Raw genomic sequence first — 22,300 nt, forward strand, 5'->3', positions numbered from 1 at the left:
CTCATCCTTCTCCCTCTTAGGTCACAATTATTGTGGTTCCTCCTTTAGGTCTAGACCATAAAAAACAACCACAGCTCCCAAGAACTATCACAACATCAAAGTGACAGCAGATAAATTCAAACTGCACAGTAAATCATTTCCTTCCCAACCTGTTTTGGTTTTTTTAAGAAAAGCCTTTTGAAGTCGTTTGTATTCATGCCAAGTTTTTCATCCAAACTTATGTCCCTGCATCAAAATTGTCTGCTAATTTGCTAGATGGAAGAAGGGAAAGGAAACACCAGGCTACTCAAAGTGCAGGATTCAGATAATGTGAATTACCTGATGGTTAGAAAAGCAGAGGTAAAAAGAACAGAAATAACTTCCACTTCAGATTTTGCATGAGTGTTTGGCACCGACAGCTCCTGACCTCCCTCAGCAGCTCCTCGGAAGGCCAGGAGCTGTTAGCTGGGATAGGAGCTCATCCTGCTGAGTTCAGAGGGAAATCCCTTTGCCCAGACCCCTCCAGTTCCAGCCTGCACTGAGCAGGGCACAGATAAAGCAGCTTTTAGGTGGTTCACTTAAAAAATTACATCAGTGTCTTCTCTGAGGGGAACATATCTTAGACAAGGTTGGGGCTTCCTGTTCTGGGAGCTGGGTGTTACCACAAAAAGCTGTATTTTATCTCCTCCCAAGAACTGTTTTTATTTCTTTGTGCTGTACTAACAGGCCTTTTCTCTCTTTCCCCCCAGTCATCCCTCCCCCTGTCATCCACATTGAGAGCTACAGCGAGGACTCCATAAGTTTCAGCCTAAAAATGACCACGAATATCAAGGTAAGAGTTTTTCCCTTTACCTCTGAGCTGGGTGAATAGTGAATAGTGGCTGGGAGAAGCTGCCACCCACTGAAGCATTGCAATTACCAGTTATTTCATGCCAAATCATTTCTTACTGCTCCCAAACTGCCCCGGGGCTCTTAATTGGGATGGAAAATACAATGCAAAGACTGTCAGGGGTCTGACAGTAACCCTGTTTCCCTGTGTGCAAACACAGCTGAGCTGATGGCTCTGTTGTGTGTCCTTGGGCTTGACAGGTCAGTGGCTACGTGGTCAACATCTACTGGACATTCGATACCCACAGGCAGGAAAAAAGGACTCTGGTCATAGAAGGAGAAAAGTCCATCCAAAAAGGTAAATTCTGCACAAAATGTGAAGTTTTGCTTTGGTCAACACCCAGCAGAAGGATTAATGGGAGGTTATAGGATTATTTTATTTCTTTTTTTGTTTTGCTACTGGTCGTTTCTTTTTAAACAATTCTGTTTCAATCTGGAGAGGACAAAGCAGCAAATCCTCTGTTTTGAGGACCTGGAGATTTCAAGCAGATTTGGGATTTACCCCCAGAGCTGCACTAGTCCTTTCTCATCACATGGGGTTTTGTTTGTTGTTCCATCTCTAATCTGCCAAAGGGAGTAGGAACAGAACAAGCGTTTCTTGGGCTTGCATACAGCACACGTCCCTGTTAACCCCATTTCTGGTTTGGAACAATCTCAGTGTGGATATGGGAAATCATTCGGGCCCAGGAAAGCACGGGCTGGGTTGGATGCCAGAGTATCAGGTGCTTCTGTAGAAAGGAAATTACTCCAAAGGAATGGAAGCACAGCCCAGGAGAGGCAGGCTCCTGTCTGTTTGCTGCTGCTGCTGCCCCTTCCCTCGTGCTCTCACCCCGCTCTCGCCGTGCTTTGCCTCACCTAATAGTGCCCCTTTCTCTTCTTGCTCAGTGGCCAATTTGACAGCACACACCCCCTATGAAATTTCTGCTTGGGCTAAGACGGAGCTGGGTGACAGCCCTCTGTCTTTTGTGCATGTGGTGACCAGTGGCACAAGGCCTGCGTCCCCAAGCCTCAAGGCCAAGGCCATCAACCAGACGGCGGTGGAATGCAGCTGGACCGGCCCCAGGAATGTCGTAAGGCACCAGCCCTTCCCTCATTGGCCACCCTGGGGTCTAGCTCAGAGCCTCAGAGCAGCACAGAAAACCCTGAAATCAGGATTATTTGTTTGGATTGAATTCCAAGGCCCTGAAAATTTGGGGGAGAATGAGGGAAAGAACCTCCTGCCCTTTAAATAGAAGCAAAGAAAGGATCCTTGTCCGTTTGCTCAGCCACTGATGCAGTGAGAAGTGGCTTAAATGCAGACAGCACAATGCTCCAGCAGCCTTTGAATCAACTGCTGGACCCTGAGCTGAACTCAGGGTTTTGGGTTGGGAGTTCAAAGGAAAGTGGGCAGATTGACCTTGGGCAAGAGAGAGGGAAAAGCAGGAAAAAGGGTCCAGAAGGAAAAGGGTCTTTGCTTTATGCCCCTAAAAAGTGGCAGCCAGTGGATGCTCTGGGCCGTGCCAAACCCTGCACCATCCCTGTTGCGCTCTCCCTCCTCAGGTCTACGGCATCTTCTACGCCACGTCCTTCCTGGAGCTGTACAGGAGCCCCCACAACAGCACCACGAGCGCCCACAACATCACGGTGCTGGTGCAGCGGGACGAGCAGTACCTGTTCCTGGTGGGCTCCCTTCCTCCTGTCCCTCTGCCTGCCGTGGCTCCACCAGGACACAGCCCTGACCCCTGTGCCTCCCTCCCAGGTGCGGGTGATGTCTCCCTACCAAGGCCCCCCCTCGGACTACGTGGTGGTGAAGATGATCCCGGACAACCGGCTGCCGCCACGGCACCTCCACTCCGTGCACACCGGGAAGACGTTCGCCGTCATCAAGTGGGAATCGCCCTACGACTCGCCCGACCAGGACATGGTAACACCCCACAGAGCCTTCTCCTGTCCCTGTGCATGCAAAATGCTGGCTCAAAGACAGAGCCTTGCCTTTCTTCCGCTGGAGAAAGCCTGAGATCTGATCTATGCTCCACATAAAATCGTCATCAAAGTGCTGACAGCTCCGAGATCTTCATTTCCTCCCTACTGGCCCTTACCTCAGGGCTGTAATGTTTAAAAAGAGCCAGGTCTGGGATATCTGTTGCTGATTAAGTCTAAAAACAGCCCTGGGCATGTGCCAAAACACCTTTCTGGGCTTTGGCTTTGCCCAGGAGGGTAAGGCTGGGCTGGGGCACTGCCTCCCGCCCCAACAAAGCCCGGTTCTGTTCTCTGCCACACTGGCGTACGCTCAGGTCTCGCTCCATTGAAGGCCAGTCATTTTCTCAGCAAGCTTTCCCCTCCCATTCTGGTCCAGAGACTTGAACAGCAAAGGTTTGGAGGTATAAATCTTCCCAGCAGAGCTGGAAACTCTGACAGGGTTCGCATTGCATCCTTGTGATTCACCGAGAAATACAACCTGAGGTTTTCCTCCTGCCCTCATCTATTCCACCAACTGCATTTTCTGTATCAGTAAATGCAGATTTTTGGGCAGGGATCCAGAGAGAGGCTTGGAATTTTGCTTCCCAGGCTTTCTGTAAAGCTCAGCCTTGGTTTAAAGCAAATGTTACCCCCCCAGTTTTGCTGAAAGTCCGCAGGAAAGTGAGATTTTTTCCATCCATTTCCTCCCCCCTCCAGCTCTACGCTGTGGCAGTTAAAGATTTGGTGAGGAAAACAGATAAAATCTACAAAGTGAAGAGCCGGAACAGCACGGTGGAGTACACCATAAAGAAGCTGGAGCCAGGAGGGAAGTACCACGTGATTGTCCAGCTGGGGAACATGAGCAAGGAATCCAGCATGAAGATCAACACGGGTAAGGGCCACGCCGCCCATCCTGTGCTGCCTGCAGGCTGGAGGAATGGTTCTGCAGCTCTTGGTCCTCTCCCACGGCCAAAGCCCAGTTTTGGGAGGCCTCCCAGGGGAGGTGATTACACCCCCAAATAACAGCAGTGGAGAGGAAGCGTCTCAAGTGATATCCAGTGTTTTTCTCCTGATAAATGGAGATGGAAGAACACCCATTTGGCTGTGTACACACCACCGAGTACCATTACGTTCCTACCACTGAAAAACTCCTCCCAGTTTCCACGCCACAGCATCCTCTCCCCCAGCACATCCCTTTTCCAAGCAGAGTATTGTGCTGATCCCTAAAAAAACCCACTAAGTTTCAGAAGTGACTCCATTCCTGTAAGAGAAAAGTGCCACCAGTGCTACAGCCTCACCCACTGCCACTTTTTCTCCTTTGCAGTCCCCCTGTCTGCACCGGACGCCTTAAAAATCATCACAGAAAATGACCATATTCTGCTTTTCTGGAAGAGTTTGGCGTTGAAGGAAAGTAATTTCAATGAAAGCCGGGTAAGTTTTGCTGTGCCTCCTGTCCTACAGAAAACCCCGGGGCAGAGTCACTGCAAGGCTCCTTCACACTCTGAAATCCATCCTGTCCTTGGGGAGCCCTCTAAGAGAGCTCACTAAAATTCTTGTCACGGCTCAGGCTCTGAAGCTGATAGATCCAATCAGTCACCTTTTAGGAACATAATTACTGTCCTAGAAAAGGACAATTGTCCCTTGTGTGAAAGGACTGGGAATAGGATGCTGTCCTGCCGTGCCAGGAAGTCTGAGAATTGTCATTACTCAGAGTTGGATAGAAAATTTGTGAAATGTCTGTCAGAGCATGGGCAGGTAGAAAACTGCACCAAAAAAGCCATCACCCCCCTGGACTCTGTGCTTGGGCTGGTGACAAGGTGGGGATCGGGCACAGGTGGGACCCAGTCCTGGAGATCTTTTCCAACCTAAACAACTCTGGTTTGGTCAGTCTGGTCCGCTCTGTCCTTAGCACCCACCTCAGAGCACTGAGTGCCACATCCAATTGTTTCTTGAACACCTCCAGGGATGGGGATTCAAACCTCCCTGGGCAGCCCTTCCAATGTTTAACAACCCTTTTAGTGAAGCAATTCCTCCTGATGTCCAACCTGAGCCTCCCCTGGCACAACTTGAGGCTGTGTCCTCTCATCCTGTCATTTGGGAGAAGAGAAATCTCTCCTCCCTGAACTGGTCAAGGTCCGTGCACAGCAGCAGGGGGTCCTGGAGGAGGCTCCACATTTCTCCTTCCCAGCTGACAGCCCAGCAGAGTTCATCAAAGCCAGATCCAGGAGGAAAGCCAAGTTTCAAACCCCTTTTGGAGGGAGCAAACCCACCCTCCGCAGCCCAGTGATTTGGGGCTTGTGTCTCCCTCAGGGCTACGAGATTCACATGTTTGACAGCCTGATGAACATCACAGCCTATCTGGGCAACACCACGGAGAACTTCTTCAAGGTGTCCAACCTGAAGATAGGCCACAACTACTCATTCACTGTGCAGGCCCGGTGCCTGTACGGGGGGCAGATGTGTGGGGAGCCGGCCACGCTTCTCTATGACGAGCTGGGAACGGGTGAGTCCCTATTTTTTCCCTCATCCTCCTTAAAAACACTCCGGGAAGCCTCATAAATTCTTTAGAGGTGTGCAGTTGGTACAAGCAGCACCTGTGTCCCTCCCTCACCAGGTGAAGACTCCTCTGCCACCAAATCCGGCCGCCCCACGGACGTGGCTGCCATCGTGGTGCCAGTGCTGTTCCTGCTGCTGGTGACCCTGGGCATCGGCTTTGTGGTGCTGTACATGAGGCACAGGAGGCTCCAGAACAGCTTCACTGCCTTCGCCAACAGCCACTACAGCTCCCGCCTGGGCTCAGCCATCTTCTCCTCGGGGGATGATCTGGGTGCGTGGCCCCTGGTGGCATTTGGGGACGTGAAATCGGGGGCAAGAATTAATTCTTTTATCGTGGTTTGGGCCGCTCTGGCATCACAATCTCTATGGGTTTGATCTAAGAGTACAAATCAGGGAATTATGGAGTTGTTAAATTTGGAAAAGACCTTCCAGACCATCAGGTCCAACCAGCAAAAGTTTTCCCAACCAAACTTTTTTAGCAAACTTAAACCCCTCCTTCTAATGCAAATCACTTAAAAATGCACTGGGGACGTGAAATCAGGGTGAGAATGAATTCTTTTATCATGGTTTGGGCCACTCTGCCATCACAATCTCTATGGATTTGATCTAAGAGTCCAAAGCACAGAACCATGGAAAAGTTAAGGTCGCACAGACCTTTTAGGACCATCAGGTCTGACCGAATGTTTTCCTAACCAAACGTTTTTATCACATGAAACCCCTCCTTCCAATGCAAATGGCTTAAAAACAGAATGCAAAATGTATACAAAACCAGAAATATAAACCCCAGAAATATAAAATGCAATATAAATGTTGAGGGCCCCCTAAGAGCTCTTTTTTGGGTTTGTTTTCCAGGAGATGAGGACGACGAAGCCCCAATGATAACTGGATTTTCAGATGACGTCCCCATGGTCATCGCCTGAAGCGCATTTCTGACTGTACAAAACCGAATGGTGTAAATATTTTATTTGATAAAAATAGTTGATTGTTTATTTTAAAAATGCACTTTGAGTTGCAATACGTTATTTTTATATGGGCCAAAAAAAAAAGAAAAAAATAATAATAATTTTAAGAATACACTTTGTAGTAATCAACTGTGAATTGCAGACTAGGTTGGTTGAGTAACAAATTGCTTTGATTTAACATTAATTTAGTCTTACAAGGCTATGCTTGCTGGGCATGCTTTTAAGTCTGTGAGATATTTTCCGTTGACTAAATTGGCTACTCGTTTTATTTTTCTAAGACAAGAATAAATTTATTTAAAAAAGGAAAAAAATTCAGGAGATTATATATGTAGAGAGAGATAAGTAATATAGTCCCTGAAGGTTTTGCTTTTACTTTAGGACAAAAAAAAAAATCCTTTGGAGTTTGTTTTATATGAAAGTATTTTTGTTGTGTTAATTTATTGGGAAATCTGCTGCAGAACAGATTTCCAGAGTCATCAGACATTGTACACATTCTTGTGTAGAACATGTGCCACTTTATCCTGCAAGGCACTCGTATCTTGGCATCCCCATCATTGTCCTTGCCATGATAATAAAAACCCTCATTTTCACATATTTTTTCTCCCTTATACAAGACCCAGTCTTTGAGCAATCTTAAGGTACCACGACACATTTTTTAGGGATGAGTTTTGCTTCCTGCTGCTGTAGGAAGGCAAAAAACATCCCCACACCAAGATGTGCTGCCCAAACCCCTCCTGCTGCTGCCCCTGCCCATCACACGGGGCTTAATTAATCTGGAGCTTACAACCACCACATCACTGAAACAAAAAACTGCCACTTGCACCTTAAACCACATTTCCCAGGTATTTAGGATACCCCTCCTCCGTGGAGCTTCCCTCAGATGCCAGCACAGTGGTGGGACAGAAGGGGGAGCCTCCAGTGTGTGCAAATACAGATTTTCCACACTCACACAGAGCAATAATTACTGAAAATTTAAATTAATTTGATCCACAGCAGGGATTTGATGCTCCTTCATTGGAATTTCCTAAAAGCAGCTGTAGTTTTACCTACAGTTTTAGAGATAATATAAATATACACACACACACACACACGTGTTATTTTCTCATCTCACGTTCCCAGCAGACACAATACTGGCTGCAGAGCCAAATGCAAATGTCTGCTTGCCACTGTTTGGAGCTTTTATTTTGTGACAGCAAAATGTGCATTTCACCAAAAAATGTGAACCTCACCACTACCTGCCAACCCAGGAGCACGACAGGAGAGGATGTTCAGGGCTCTCCCCTGTCCGTGCTCGATATATGCAAAACTCCTCACCAGGAAATACAGCACACTGTCTTGTCACACTGTTTTTGTTAAAAACAAAGGTATTTTTGCAGTGTACATTAAGTTATAATTGCAGTCTTCCTACAGATGAAGTGAGAGAGGCCAACTATGTTTTGATACACGACTGATCCGTTTAATTTCACAATAGAAAACTGTATAAAAAAGAAGTTGAAGTCTGGATGGTTTGATACTCTAGAGAAATACTGACTCTATTTTCAATTACTGCTGTTAGCATTCCCGGTCACAGATTTTTTTTTCCCCTCCCAAAGCTGGGACCAAACTGGAATCAGATTTTTGTAAGTAGCAGCAAGCTTGCAGAGTTGCAATATTTTACCTTGTCAGTGCATCAGGTGCTGCTCAGGAGTTGAAATTTTGAGTAAATCAACCCATTGCACACAGCACAGTTTGCCTGGAGCTACAGCTACACAGAGAGACCAGACTCTGACCCAGAGGCTAAACGAGTCTCAAAAACATAAATCAAAAGATTTTATGCAGGAGAGGAAGTCTAAAAACAGAGATAAAGAGTACTGAACCCCTTCCTTATAAAGTACATATTTTTGGCACAGGTAAATGAAAATTGCAGTGTAGCATCCCAAAATCTGGTGCCTTTCTGCTGAGGGTTAGGAGTGGTTAAATTCTGATATTTTACTCCCCCAGAGTGAATCCTGCTGCAGTAAGATGAGCAGAATTCAGAATTTAGCCCATCTCTGTCTAGCCAGATGCCAAGGGGGACCCTTGTAACCACTTTATATCCTGCAGAAATCCCTTGGCTGGAGGTTTCCAAGCATCCCCTGGGGGACGGTCACTCCTGGCCACTCCAAAATGCTCCTGGCTCGGGGACACTCGTGCAGAGCACAGCATTTTGGGGTAACACTGTTCCCAAACCCCAACACTCTCGGTTAAATGTAACTCCCTAACACAGCGTGGGCAGAGCAGAGCCCTCTGTGGAATCACCCCTGAGTGCCCAGGGGTTTGGGGACACTGCAAAGCCCTCGTGGGCACAGCACTTAGAGCTGTCCCCAACGCTCCCAGCCCTCCCCTTCACTGCAAAAATCACCACTGTGCTCTCAGCAAAGCAACTTTCACAGGGCTACTGTATTTTATATATATAGAGATAGAGAAGTCTGGGCTCCAGGTGGGGAGTGAGCGGCTTCGATGAAGTTCTGGGGTAAATTGTATATTTTTATGAACTTTTGAAGCACGGAATCTTGTTCACGGAGACAGGCAGGGGATGGGAGGGTTCTGCTGTAAATATGGCACGTGGATGTGGATGTACATTTCGTTCTGGTTTCCTTTCAGCAGCCTTATGCAATGTGACATGACTGGCTACCCTAAATTTTGGGAGGTGATTTGGGTTTACTTTGTAGGAACCCAGTGAAATGTTGGGATCTGTATGGAAAACAAGAAAAGGGTATGGAAAATACCCTGGTTAGGAGGAACTTCCACCAGTTAATTTGTGTTTGCATCCATTTCAGATGCCCACAGGTACTCTCAAGTCCGTTTGAACAAAAGACTAAGGTTGAACACTAAAGTCTGTTGAGGTTTTGGACCGTGAGGCTTCTTTTGCTTTGGCTCAGACTTTTTGTGAGGGGTGCTTTTTTGTGTTGGAGCTTTGGTTTTTACAAGAAACGACAAGGAGGTACCATTTCCCAGACTGGAGACCTGACACCTATTAAAGGTCAAAAAAATGCTCTTTTCAGTCTGAGTAAATCCCTTCTGAGGGTTGCCAGCTCTGTAAAAGCTCCCTGAACCCAGCGAGAGCAGAGCCCACGCTCTGGGCGCACGCAGGAACCAGCTGGAGCAGGAGCTTCCAGCCCCTCTGGGGTTTGGCTGAGGGCCTGTACCTCAGGAAAACTGCAAGAGGGATTTCTGAGAGGGGTGAAATTCGGGGTAAAACCCCCTGCCTGCAGGTATTTGATGTGCAGAAGGGCTGCAAGTTCATGCCCCAGCTCACCCTGCCCTAACTTGTTCCAGGTGCTCCCACCTTGACACAGCCTTAGCAGGAGACAGCTGCAGGCTCAGCCCTGGGAAAAGCCTCTTTTCCTTGGACACAGATGGAGTTACAGACAGGTTTGGGAGCTCAGAGTCAGCCAAGAAGGGGAGGGGAGAGCAGAGAGACAGAGCTGACTGCCAGCATCCACGTCTTGTGGCGTCGTGGCCAAAGGACTTTCGTGTTTGATGGTCACCTTGGTGGTCACCACATTATTTCACTCCTCCTGTTTCCAGAGTGTCCAAAACCCTCACATTATCCGCCAGGGAACCCCCACCCGAGCCAAGGAAACTCTCCCTGAGCAGAATTCCCATTCCTCGCAGGGCAGAGCTCAGTGTGAGCATCTCCATGCTTGGAATCAGAGTATATTTAATGACAAACTTCACCTACCCGCTGATGGAAAAGTAAAATGTCATTTTTTCAGGAAAAAAACCCTTTTCTGAAACAACTTTCAAGTCTCTTTCAAATGGACTTGAGGAGGGAAATGGTGCAATAACTCAGTTACTCTTGGACCCCGAGAGCATCTTCGTTCCTGGAAATAGCTGCAACATTATAATTAATCCTTCCACACCTGCATCAGTCCACAAGCAGCCAGCCTCTAATAGAGGTAGTGTCACCTTTTAATCAGGTTCTTTAAGTGAAGTTTAATGTTGTACTATTTGAATTGCTACTCTGTGTCCTTTGGTTGTTTGTTTTTTTTTTATTCACTGATTTCTGCTATGTATTATTGCACAATTTTGAAGGAAGTTTTGTCTGTCAATTTATTTTTTTTTTTCCACTTAATGATAATAATAAAAATGGATTGGGTAAACAAAACAGTTTCTGGTTTCTGAAATTGTTACCCAGCCTCTGTGTGTCTGGTGCAGGAAAAAGGAGACTTTTTTTCTGAACATATTTTTGTTTTACAAAACCTAACAGGATCATAGAATCACCGAGTGGTTTGGGTTGGAAGGACATTAAAGCTCATCTCATTCCACCCCCTGCCATGGGCAGGGACACCTTCCACTATCCCAGGGTGCTCCAGCCTGGCCTCGGACACTTCCAGGGATCCAGGGGCAGCCACAGCTGCTCTGGGCACCCTGTGCCAGGGCCTGCCCACCCTCCCAGGGAAGGATTCCTCCCTGATATCCAATCTAACCCTGCCCTGTGTCAGTTTGAAGCCGTTCCCCTCCTGTCAGTGCTCCCGATCAAACTGCAGGGACGGGACAAGGGCGATCAGAATCAGGAAAATTGAGCTTTGTGCCGAAGGAGCAGCAGCTCCTGAGAGGTGCCACCCTCATTCCTAACGCGGTCACGTCTGCCTGTCCCTTCCCTCAAGGTCACCAACACCCCCAGACACCCAGACATCACTTCCAGCCTGTCCAAGCTTCACCTCCACGATTGCACAGCACCACCTCCCACGTTATTTTCCGTGCTTAAAACCCGTTTCCACAACACCCCCCGTCCCTGCACGGTGCGTGTGCAGGTACAGCCGGCACCTGGAGAAATCCAGCAGGATCTCTGCTGGCAGGGAGAGGTAATGAGCAGGCAGCAGCCTCTTCACACGTCCCTCATTTCCCAGCCCGGATAATTGGAAAGGCAACATGTGATCTTGGTGGACATAATTGAGGCGTGCGAGCATCTTAAGTGTTGCACTTCATTAACATTTAGCTTAAGGCAACGTTAACAAACAGTCGTCCCTTCCTCCCCGTCGCCCCCTCGGTGGAGAACGAAGCTGATTTTTCCGGCTGCCCCTGGAATAGATTGTTCCCCCCGGGAGGTACAAGGAGTTACACTTCATTCCCAGGCACCTACTTTCTGCTGGAGGAAGCCACGCGACTCTGAAGCCTCAGCGCTGTCACTGAGAAAACTTCAATGGAATAAAAGTTTGCCTCCTCTCCTAACAAAAGCTGCAGGTTTTTATGGATAGGGAAGATTTCCACCCTAATCCTTTACTACCTTCACCACAGCAAGCTATAACATTTTTCCCCACCATGATGAGAACCCATCAAAGAGGAAAATTCCAGTTGCTGGAGGAGCTTTGGATGGAGCACAAGGCACGAACCCATCCAGGAGCTGGATCCAGGCTCCCCTCACTCTGCTGCTCCTAAAAATTCTCCTCTTTCCCCCAAATAACACCAGGGGCTGCTTCCTGCAACCACAGGGAGGGGAAGATGTGGATCCTGCCTGCAGGAGCGAGGAAACCAGGTGGAAAGACAGCAAAAAATCCCTTCCCACCATGGGTTAAGCTTTCCACAAAATCGATGGGCTCTGATCTTGAGGGAGCAGCTGAAGTTCTGGCTCACTGCTCCTCCTTTGAGCAAGCACTCCCAATGCCTTGTGCCAGACTCCTGAACGATTGTGTTTAGCCTTTCTCAGCTGGAAAGATGAAATAACTGAGGAGATTTCACAGCAGAACTCAAGCTGGATTTTGGGATGGAGGAGCCAAGAGCTCCCAGATAGCCCAGCCGAAGGAAGGAAGGAAGAGAAGGTCTGTGGGAAGGAAAGATTCATGCTAACCATCAACATCTTGGCTCCTACCACAAACCTCCCAACCTGCCAAGTGTGGGATGCAAGAAAAATGGCATCTTCCAGGATGTGAGGTTTATTTCTTTCCTGTAAATTACAGGCATCCAGAAGCCCACATCCTCAAACTCTCAGAGCTGGGCTGACATCATGCCCAGAAGATTTTCTCTCTCCAGCCTCTGCAGACTTGGGATCAACTTAGGGAGCAGACCTGGCCTCTTTTATTTCAGAGCACCTGCGTGGAGTTGTGCTGGAAAAAATCCCAGGATGATGGATGGTCATAGAAAAGGAACTAGACAGCAGTTTGGGAAAGAGGGCCAAGAAGACACTCAGTGAGCAGGAGTTCATTAAATTCATCCTGAAGCTACAACTGGACACTGGCAGTACAGGAGGGGAACGTTTTAGAGGTGGAGGACCTGAGGCAGAGGTGGACAAGAAGTGATATTCACGTCACCAAGCCTCTCATCTCCAGGCTGGCCTGGCCAAAAGAGAAGGTTTATTTTCCCTGGATCTTTCTGTAGCCAGTGGGGGGGAAGCAGACGCCCTCCAAGGAGGAATTTGGAACCTGAATGGAAGTTTGGGGCTTGACTGATTCTCAGTCATTTTTGTACACTGAGGGAATGGCTGCCAGTGCATTTTGTATCTCCCCAAGCCTGAGATCCCCAAGGGTAGCAAGAAGAAGATGGAGAAGAGGTTGGAGGTTCCTCCTGGCCTGGGCTCTGTGCAGGATTCATCCCTGCCCAAGCTGCGAGGGTCACTCCAGGCCTTGTCTGCAGCCAAGGATGAGGCACAGCAGTTCAGAGAGTGCTTCCCTCATCCTAAAATAGGTCAGACTCTCTTTGCTATAACGGGAACTCAACGGCGACTGCCTCACACTGAGCCTTGGGACTGTAAGACACCACAGCCTATGTGAAACGAATCCCAAACCCAAGATCCGGGTGAGAACATCCCCCCTGCAGCCCGGCAGCTCCTGAAGCACACACACCCCGCAGGCTGGAGAGGAGCCCTGGCCAAGCATCTCCTCTTTGTTAGCACCCCTTCCCCAGCTCCAGTGGAGAGCAGCGCCGCAGTTCCTCTCCCAACACCCTCCCCAAAGGCTCCCCCTTCTGTGCTGCCGGCCCCCTTTGGGGTTAGCCTGGCTCTCTGAAACGGCACAGCTTTCCTTCCCCCCCGCCGGGGCTTTCTCGGGATCCCTCAGAGAGCCAGGAACAGAAGCCTGGAGGCCAAATCCCAGTTGTGTGTTCAGTCACGGGACCAGCTTGGTTTCCCATCCCCTTTGCAGTAGCTCTATGGAACCCACAGCCAGCCTGTCTCTGTACCCTGGAAATTGCCACAGCAGACTCAGAGCTGGTAAAGACAATAGCGTGTTTGGCTCACTCATCTGCATCAACACCATTTCCAAATGTACTTTTCCCTCCTAAACTTATTTAACCTCGCGACCAAGAGCCACAAGGATGGCGAGCTGTTTGTTCCGAGCCCAGATCTCCCGGGAGAGCAGGCACAAAGAATAGAAGGCAGCCTGGAGAGATGGGAAGAGGGAAAATCCAGAGAGGGATTCGAATGCATCGCCCTTGGAGACCGTGCCAGTGACCTGCTAAGGGTCCCGCCATCATAAATAAATAGGCTGCGTTTATTGTCTGGCCAAGCACGGTAATGCTTGAGCCTCGTCCAGCGGGTGGGGCCACGGCCGGCCCCGCTCCCCCGTGCTGAGACAAAACAGATGTCGCTCACCCCGGCCCGTTTTGCCGGGTGATTTGTGCTGCAGCCCCTCCTCGCCCACCATGGATCAGGGGGTTTTGTAAACGCCCCTCCCCAACCCCCCCCCCCAGAACCAGAGCCAAAAACTTCCGCCGTGGTGGTGAATCCTAAGCACAAGGAGCGACAATGCCAAGGGGTGACAGTGCCAAGGGGTGACGGTGCCAAGGGGTGACGGTGCCAAGGGGCGCAGCCCAAAACCTGTGGCGATGAAAGCACCGCGTTCCTCTCCTTCTGCACAGCCCCACCAGATGCTCCCAGCGGTCCTAAACCCCTCCAAGCCAGACCCCAGATACGCTCGCGGGAGGGCAGAGCTGGGAACCGGCTCTGTCTGTACCAGAACCCATAATTCACTTTTTAACCTGTTTTTTTTGGCCGGTTCGGTCCAAAGCGGGCAGTTCCCAGCTGGCCCTACTGCCACCCATGTGCAGTAGATGGCAGCAGAAGCTTTAGTCACTGGTCACCAAACTCGAAAGGATCTCTCCTCCTCCTCCTCCCCCCACCTTTTTTTTTTTTTACTTTTTACTTTTGGTGGCCTCAAAAATTATTAGTTCCAGATGAGCTCCCGCCATTGTAATAGTCCATTTAACCCGATCCACTCTGGGCAGAGTCAGTGCAAGTTCAAATGCAGCATTTTCACGTGTAAACCACACATCAGAGACATTTTTCTGCACAGCTCTGGGCATTCCTCGTGCAGCAGAAAAGGGGAAATGCAGAAGGTTAAACCTCACACACACGGCCCCGGCCGTGGGCAACAATGGCACTTTGTCAAGCCAGCGCTGCCAGAGCGGGGCTGAACTTCTGAATTGAACCAGGAACCTCAGCACTGCTTCTCCCTTTGAAGATTAGCACTAATAAGCCAAACCAGTGGGTATTTTGTTTTATAAGGAAAGAGCATTTCAAGTCACGTACGCTGCTATTGTTGGACACAAAACATGTTCTGTCTCTGCCTGTGGTGACTCCAGCGACTGCTCCACGCTTGTCTTTTGCTGGGATTACCTTTATTTTTATACTATATTAAATTTACCTCCCACCATCTTTCAGGCCCGTTAAAACTGATGACGTTTCCCTGGGCTAACTACACATATATAGAGTCAAAAAATTTTATTAGCATATTATTTTGTTATCATATTCAGATTTTACGCCTTTTGTGGGTGAAGTATTGAGAAACAATAATCAAAACTAGCAGATTTCCCTCCTACTGGAATAACAGGCGCGTCCCGTATAAACAAGCTCCATGTAAGAGGTGCATTAAATGATTTGTTTCTGGTAAACGAAGACAGCTCTAGCACAACACATGGAAAATTTCATGTTGTTTGCTTTTGTAATTCACTGTACACACAGCCTTTAATCTGAGGATCTCCAAGCACTCTGCACAGTTTAATTAAGGCCCACAACTGCCATGTTGGGGAAGTACATTAAGCGTTGTTATGCTGATTCTTTACAGATGGGCAGGCTCAGGGGCTGAGTTGTGCGCTCCAAACTTCCCTCTCCCCGTCCTGGATGGGTCCTTAAAGCTTTTCCATGTGGCCTTCCCAGCGGCAGCCAGAGAAAATAGCTGAACTTAAAACCCCAACCAAACATGAAAACCTGCTTTCATCCGGGGCTGAGCCTTCCAATGTCACGCTGTACCTGCAAAGCATCTGACTGCATTCCCACTCCCTCAGTTCTGGTGGAAAACTGTGTTTCTGCCATGTGGATCAGCACAGGGCCTGGGTAATTCTGCGATTCTGCCTTAAATACCACCCCCCCACCCCCCCCCCCACCAGCCTGCCTGCAACGGGTTAAACCCCAAAGCCATGTACCAACATGACCCCAACATCGGGTCAGGAGCCAGACACCATCCCAAACTGAGACCTGCCGGGCCCCAGATCGTCTATTTTGCTGCAGAGCTGGGAAGAAGAACATCCCAGCATCTTGGCTCCCAAACCCCCATTTTTCCACGGTATTCTCTCCTGCGGGATCTGTATGGAAACCGCTCGCAGTGCCGAAGCCACGGGACAAATGAATGGGAATTCACCCTGCCAGTGATATCCATCATGAGACACAAGGCTGCACAGGGGAGGGGCACACTGAGCCCTAACCAGCTGCACATGTACAGTGTCTGCCTCATCCAGCCCCTGGCCTCGGGGATTGAACAGTTGCTAAACCCTGGGAGAGGGATCGGGAGCAGCCGGGTCACTCCCTGCTCCTGGCTGGTGCCCTCACACCTCAGCCACTCGAGGCCACCACTTCCTCGCTGGCCTTGGGAATGGGCAAGCAACCAGCTTTGGCCAGGGAATGAATAGGTGCTGAAGTCATTCAGCTTTTCCCAACATTGTTCCAGCTCTGGCTGCGGAGCAGTTCTCCATCTCTCCCTTTTCCGTGTTCCTTCCCCCTCTCCTCTGCGAGCTCCTTTGTTCTCGTGTTTACAGCGGCATCGATTTGCTGTCAGAAAGCAACATGGCCTTGGAGTTTCTGTACACACAGCCCAAACCCAGCCGCCTGGAACCTGCCCCTCTCACACCCTGACTCTTGCCACAGGCTGCACTCGGCGTTCCAGATGTCACTGCCCCTTCCTGCTCCTCTCAAACCCGCTGGGGAGAGCGGGGGGCACAAGCCGTGGCCCCACACAGAGCCCCAGGGAAACACCTGGGCAGGGCCAGCTCCTTCTGCTCCTCTTTCAGTTCAGACGTCTCAAAGGTTTTGGTCATGTTTTCCTCTTGTGGTTTGAGAGAATCCTCTCCCTGCTGCCTGAATGAAAGTGTGGGTTGGTTCTGCAGAGTAAGCAGCCCCAGGACTGCTGTCCTTGGTGTGTTTGCAGAATAGATAGAAAACACGACAGGACAGGGCATAAACCATCTCCCTCTGGTCTACCAAGATGAAATTCAGCTTCTGGGTCTCTCCTGAAGAGCTGAGGGATTGCTCCCAGCCCTGCTAATGCTTTAAATGGGACCATGGCCTTCATCTCACCTCATGAGGGCACCTGGGGGAAAAGACTGCCAGTGGTCTCCATGCTGGGTGCTGCACCAATTTCCATGAGCTGTTAAGAACTCCCTGCCTCTCTCAGCTTCCAGCAAACATTGCTCCAGGTTTTAGAGCACAGCTCTATTTATTGCCACCTCACAACCCTCCAGCCAAGCCTCTCGTGACCATTCCCCTGGCGTGTGGTAACTCAAGTCCCTTCAGCGGCTTCTCAGAGGGCTGATGGCCCCATTTTCACTGGGTTCCAGTTTCCAGCTCCCCTCTCTTTTCCAAGCTCCATTGCTTTTACCTGCTTTTGTTCAGCTCTCCCGTGAAAGGAGGGGTTTGAAGGGGTGACAGGTCTGTAAATATATCGGATTGTCTCTGGGAAAAAAAAAGGTAGAGCAGAAAGAGTGATGGATATACTCTTCCCCTCCTTGCACTTGGGACAGATGAAGGAAGATGGCAGATAATTGCTCTTTATTGTGCCCCGGGTTCACCTTAAGATGAAGGAAGTGATAAGATTTCAATTAATGTCATTTAAGATTCCCTGCAAGCTGTCCTGTTCCTTTCCTGGCTTCTTTCCTCCTCTGAAATTGTGGTCCTCAGTGCTGCTTTTGTAACCCCACGGGAACTCCCTAAATGGGCCACATCCTCACCTGGTGAGCACTGTCAGGGCTCCATCGGCAGCAGCGGAGCAACGCTAATTTAGACCAGATGACAATCCCCGCGCAGCCCCGCTCTGGATTTATTATAGGGCAGGATAGATAACATACTTCATTATACAAAGCAGGGATCGTTTTCCAGCTTGCCCAAGAATGAACCGAGGAACTTTTCTAATCAGCTTAAACTGATCAAGATATCCAGGCACGGAAAGCCTGATATGATACCCAGGTTTCTGTGTAAGGCACCTTACGCTGAGCTTTCTTACTTCCCCAAGGAACTGCAGCAAATTCCTTGGGATTGCTTCCCTGAGAAAGGGAGAATGCAGGGAGCTGGAGCCCAGGGAGCTGGCATCCTGTTGAATAGCACACACACTGGGGTAGAGAGAAACCTCCACTAGATATTTGAAAAAATCAGAAAAAAAAATAATGCACTCATTTAAAAGAAATAAATGAGTGCACGAAGCTGCTGGTGAGATTTTGCACACCAGAAACATTTGAATTTTGATCTCATTTTACCTAAAGCCAGAAGAAAGCACTGAATCACCAAGGTATCCTAGAACAAGCCCCAACATCTTGAAAAGGTTCACACTGCTCCCTTCAGATTTTCAAAATGTCTCCTTACAAATATCTGCTGGCACGCAGTCACAACATCCTCCTTTCTGACTGTGCCGCTTCGGAATAGAGCAGAATTTCCACGCAAAGAATGACTCCCGGCTTCCACAGACTTCCTAATTCAACTAAATTATATGTATGCATTTATGGCTCCAAACAGCAGTGAAAACCCCCCCGACAAACATCCACCAAAGCGGCGCAAATAGCTGAGGTTCTTCCCCCCCCCCCCGCAGATACACTAATGTTTATTGTACCCAAGAGCATCCATTTTCGCTCCTCTCCTATATATACACGCATGACGTTTCCATATGTTCTGCAGCTCAGCTCCCTGGTAACATCCCACCCTCCAGGGGAGGGGGAGAAGCCTGGGAGCAGCGGGGGAACTCAGCGAGAGATCCCCGGCTCGGGCGGGAGGAGGGTGGGGAAGGAGAGCGGGGCTGAGATTTTTGTGCCTCCTCCTCCTCGAGCACCTGAACCCAGCCCTCGCCCTGCCGGTGCTGACACGACAGAGATGCCACAGCAAACACTGATTTTCCTGCCCGTGCCCTGCAGCAGCAAACCTTCCCCTGCTCCTTTTTTTCCTTTTTTTTTTTTACAATAGCCATTCCCAAGGTGTGAAATCTGCGGGAGGGGGGGCAGGTTGGGGAGGGGATGCTGCATCTGTGAACATGATTACAGGCTTAAAACGTGTGAAGTCTTTTCAGATTTAATGAACCAGAATGTGACTTTCATTTTGGCTGTGCATATTTTGAACCCTAATATATGTTTATTTAGTCTAATTAATTGCCTTTTTATTTTAAATTTTTCCCCTCTGAAAGATACCTGCTCAGCACTCCCAAGGATTTTGCAGTACCCACACACAACAAAGGCTGTTCCTCTGCAGTATATGGGCTGATACCTCCTCGTTCCTGGGTTTTGCACAGGAGGAGGAGGCTGATTTGAGAAGGAAACACTGCTCTTCAACAGATTAGAAAGTCATTTTCCCCTCCTAGGTCGATAGTGAGGCGCTGCATTCACCTGATGTGGTTTGAGCAGACGCTGTGGTTGGAGATGGAAAAGTCAGACGGGGGGTGAGGAGTTGTGCAGAGCCGTGGGATTAAGGAGAGGCGGGGACAGCGTGAGCGCTGCACAAGTGACCTCCTCGGAGAAAGGCAGGGACTTATATTTGTCCTCTGTGATTTCTGTCCTCCAGCTCAAGAGAGGAAAATAATATGGCAAAATAAAGCAGGAGGAGGAAGTCCTTGAATGCCAGCAACAGATATCCTGGCACGTCACAACCGACTGAGCCACAAGTCTTTGAGGAGCAGGTAGCACAGGCTGGCAGCTTGGAGATGGAGAAGCTGGCACAGCCTTAAGGGAAATCCTTCCCAGCAGCTCCAGGACAAAGGGCAATGCCAGCCAGAGCCGGGGCAGGGGGTGGGAATGTTCAACCGAGCCCCTTCTGATGCAGAAGATGATTAACTAGGTGATGTTCTACAGAGAATACACACAGAGCACATATAGAGCCTTTCATCTGGAGACCTGCTTGTTCCTCAAACTGCCTTTGTCCTGCCAGCTCAAACCCCTTTTTTATTTCTCTTTTCCATCATCCTCTGGATGTGATGCAGCAGATAAAACCTCAAGTCCTGAGCATGAATCCGTCCTGCTCAAGCAATCCCCATTGATCACGGATAGAAAATCTGCCTGCCCTGATGGACAGGATGATCCATAAACCCCCCCAGCTAGGGGAAAGCTGCTGACTTGCAGTGAGCAATTGCAAGGCTGCATCCCTTGTCTGCTCCCTGCAGACCTGGGGCTGAAGTCTGAAACCCTCATCGGACAGTTACCGATCACATTTTCCTGCCCTTGAAACCCTTCACCCCAAACATCAAACAGGACTTTTTTTTTTTTCCCCCCCTCTACTATGAAAAGTTTTTCAGGACAGGAAAACCGTTTCCTGTCCAGACCAGACACCGGCTTCCTGCAAGCTCTCCAGCAGATCATGTAATCCTACGCCCCTATTTGTGAAATGAAGATGATCGACTGCCTTTGTCTCCTCTACTCAAACGTCCAAGCTGTGGCCCTTAAAACACGCACGTGACCAGGCATAACTCTGCCCTGATCTCACACAGCACTGCAGCAATGCTCATAAATAATGGCAGAGTTACGAAAGTAGCATTTACAGTAATGCGTCAGAGCGCAGGATGACAAAATCGCCTGGGTTTACTCTGAATTTACATGAGAATAAACAAGGCCAGATTTTTGCCCTAATTCCGCAGAAGGGCCCCGGGTTGTGTGTCTGTGTTCCATCTCCTCACCCCCACAGCCTCTTACGTGGACGTTCATTTATTTTAACACGATGAACCTGGAAATTGAAGTTTCCCCCGGCCACGCAGCCCTGCGGGCTCTGCTCAGAGGTGGCTGTGGGTGGTGGATGGGGATGTGATGAGGGTTTCGCTCCATGACTCAGCCAGGGCAAACTTTGGGCTGCCCCTACACATCCATGTGCACCCCAACAGCAACAGCACACCTCACCCTCTGGAGAAATCCATATAAACCCACCAAAACCAGCTCTGCTTTGGGAGGACAGAGAACTGAAAGGGTTAACTGGCTGCTTTAGGGATGAGCTCTGGTTACACAGAGAAAATTTAAAAAAAAAAAACATTTTGGACATGGGCCACGAATGCAAATGCTCTGAAAAGTGGAATTGGTGAGGTCAGAGCTGGTGCTTCTGGGCTGGTAGGAATGAAATGGGGGAGTCCCCAAGGACCAGTGGGGTTTCTGTCTGCGCTGCAAAGCATGAGCCATCCTCCAGTGGGGGAAGGAGCTGTGCTGGGGAGGTCAGGGCATTTATTCCTTCCATCCTATAGCCCTGACACCTTCCCAGCTGGCCCACACGGTACCTGCTGCCTTTTCAGAGGGTGAGACCGGAGTATGGAGCTCCAAGGAGATGCTCCTGACTCCTGGCATGAGGAAAGCCAGGAGTCACCTTTCTTGCCGTGCACCCCACGGGGATTCATGGAAGCCACCATCAACTTTCAGACCCCCAAAATGCCGTAATTCTGTTAACTGGACCACTGACCCCCTGGGCCACCCTGCGGCATGCCCAGCTCTGCAAAAGCACCTCAGTGGTGGCCACAAAGGAGGTCCACGAGCCACTGCAGAGTCATGGGAGGTAAGCCGTGTGTCCCTATGGTGGACTGGGGCTCCTGGCTGACAAGGGACAGGCTGGGATGACTTTTCAGGAAAAGCAACGAGCAGGAAGAGATGAAAAGGAGAGGCAGCAGCCCCAGAAAGGTTGGAGAGGGAGTTCCATCCCTCTCCGAGATGGGCTGTGGCTGCTGGCAAGCAGAGGACTGGATTTGATGACCCAGGCGATGCTTTGCTCCCGTGGGAAGGGGGATGGCTGTGGAAAAGCCGGGTGGTTATATAAGAAAACCATCTCTGCTGCGGCAGCATCACGACAGCAAAGAGCTCAGGAGGAGAGGCAGGCAAATCTGCTTGCTAGGCTGTTCCTCTGTTCAGACACTGCTGACAGCCCAAACAGGGACGGGTTTAGGGCCAGGGTCTGAAACAACGGGGTCCTGCTCGGTTACACGCCATAAAGTGGAACTTCCTGCTCAAAGACCTCTGCACAGAGCGGGATCCTGATGGATTTTCTCCAGGGTTGGGAACTGAGCTTTCCCACCAGCTGCTCTCCCGTCTCCTCCCGCCTGCATGGAATGGTTTGGGTTGGAAGGGACCTTAAAGATCATCCCAGGATGGTCCATCATGGAGTTACAGCAGCACCGCGGAGCTTTCTCCCCTTTGCGTGGGGAAAACTTAACGGAATTAATGCCAGTGATCAGAGAGTCACAGAACCACAGGATGGGGTGGGCAGGGCCGGGGGATGCGGCACGACCCCGGGGTGTCCCAGCATCCCGGGGATATCTCACAATCCCGGGATATCTCAGGATTCCCCGAATATCTCAACAATCCCGGGATGTCTCAGGATCCCGGGATAGGGGTGGACCCGGGGATGTCTCAGGACTCGGGGATGTGCCAGGATTCCCGGGATATCCGTCTCAGGATCCCGGGATATCTCAGCATTCTCGGGATATGTGTCTCAGGATCCCAGGATATCTCACGATTCCCGGGATATCTATCTCAGCATTCCCAGGATATCTGTCTCAGGATGCCGGGATATCTCAACATTCCCGGGATAT

At 49.7% G+C, this 22,300-nt stretch overlaps 2 protein-coding genes across 8 annotated transcripts in view; one reads left to right on the forward strand and one right to left on the reverse strand.

Moving 5' to 3' along the window:
• Positions 1–10,452, forward strand: part of SORL1 (sortilin related receptor 1) — a 46,408-nt gene extending 35,956 nt beyond the window's left edge. For 2 of the 3 annotated variants that reach the window (XM_042034419.1, XM_042034421.1), the window contains 10 exons: positions 729–811; positions 1,069–1,165; positions 1,753–1,937; positions 2,407–2,526; positions 2,606–2,770; positions 3,523–3,697; positions 4,130–4,236; positions 5,116–5,308; positions 5,420–5,632; positions 6,214–6,312. In XM_042034419.1, coding sequence (XP_041890353.1) covers positions 729–811; positions 1,069–1,165; positions 1,753–1,937; positions 2,407–2,526; positions 2,606–2,770; positions 3,523–3,697; positions 4,130–4,236; positions 5,116–5,308; positions 5,420–5,632; positions 6,214–6,281 — 1,406 coding nt within the window. In that variant the 3' untranslated portion in view covers positions 6,282–6,312. Of the gene's footprint in view, positions 1–728; positions 812–1,068; positions 1,166–1,752; positions 1,938–2,406; positions 2,527–2,605; positions 2,771–3,522; positions 3,698–4,129; positions 4,237–5,115; positions 5,309–5,419; positions 5,633–6,213; positions 6,313–10,060 lie in introns of those variants that run through there. The other variant, XM_042034420.1, reaches the window with a different exon arrangement.
• Positions 1–22,300, reverse strand: part of LOC121667599 — a 95,015-nt gene that overhangs the window by 30,116 nt on the left and 42,599 nt on the right. The window lies entirely within an intron of this gene.

The sequence above is a fragment of the Corvus kubaryi genome, unplaced genomic scaffold (genome assembly GCF_017639235.1).
Source record: "Corvus kubaryi isolate FWS band 111438036 unplaced genomic scaffold, C.kubaryi_AGA036_p1.0 37367, whole genome shotgun sequence".
Lineage (NCBI taxonomy): Eukaryota > Metazoa > Chordata > Aves > Passeriformes > Corvidae > Corvus > Corvus kubaryi.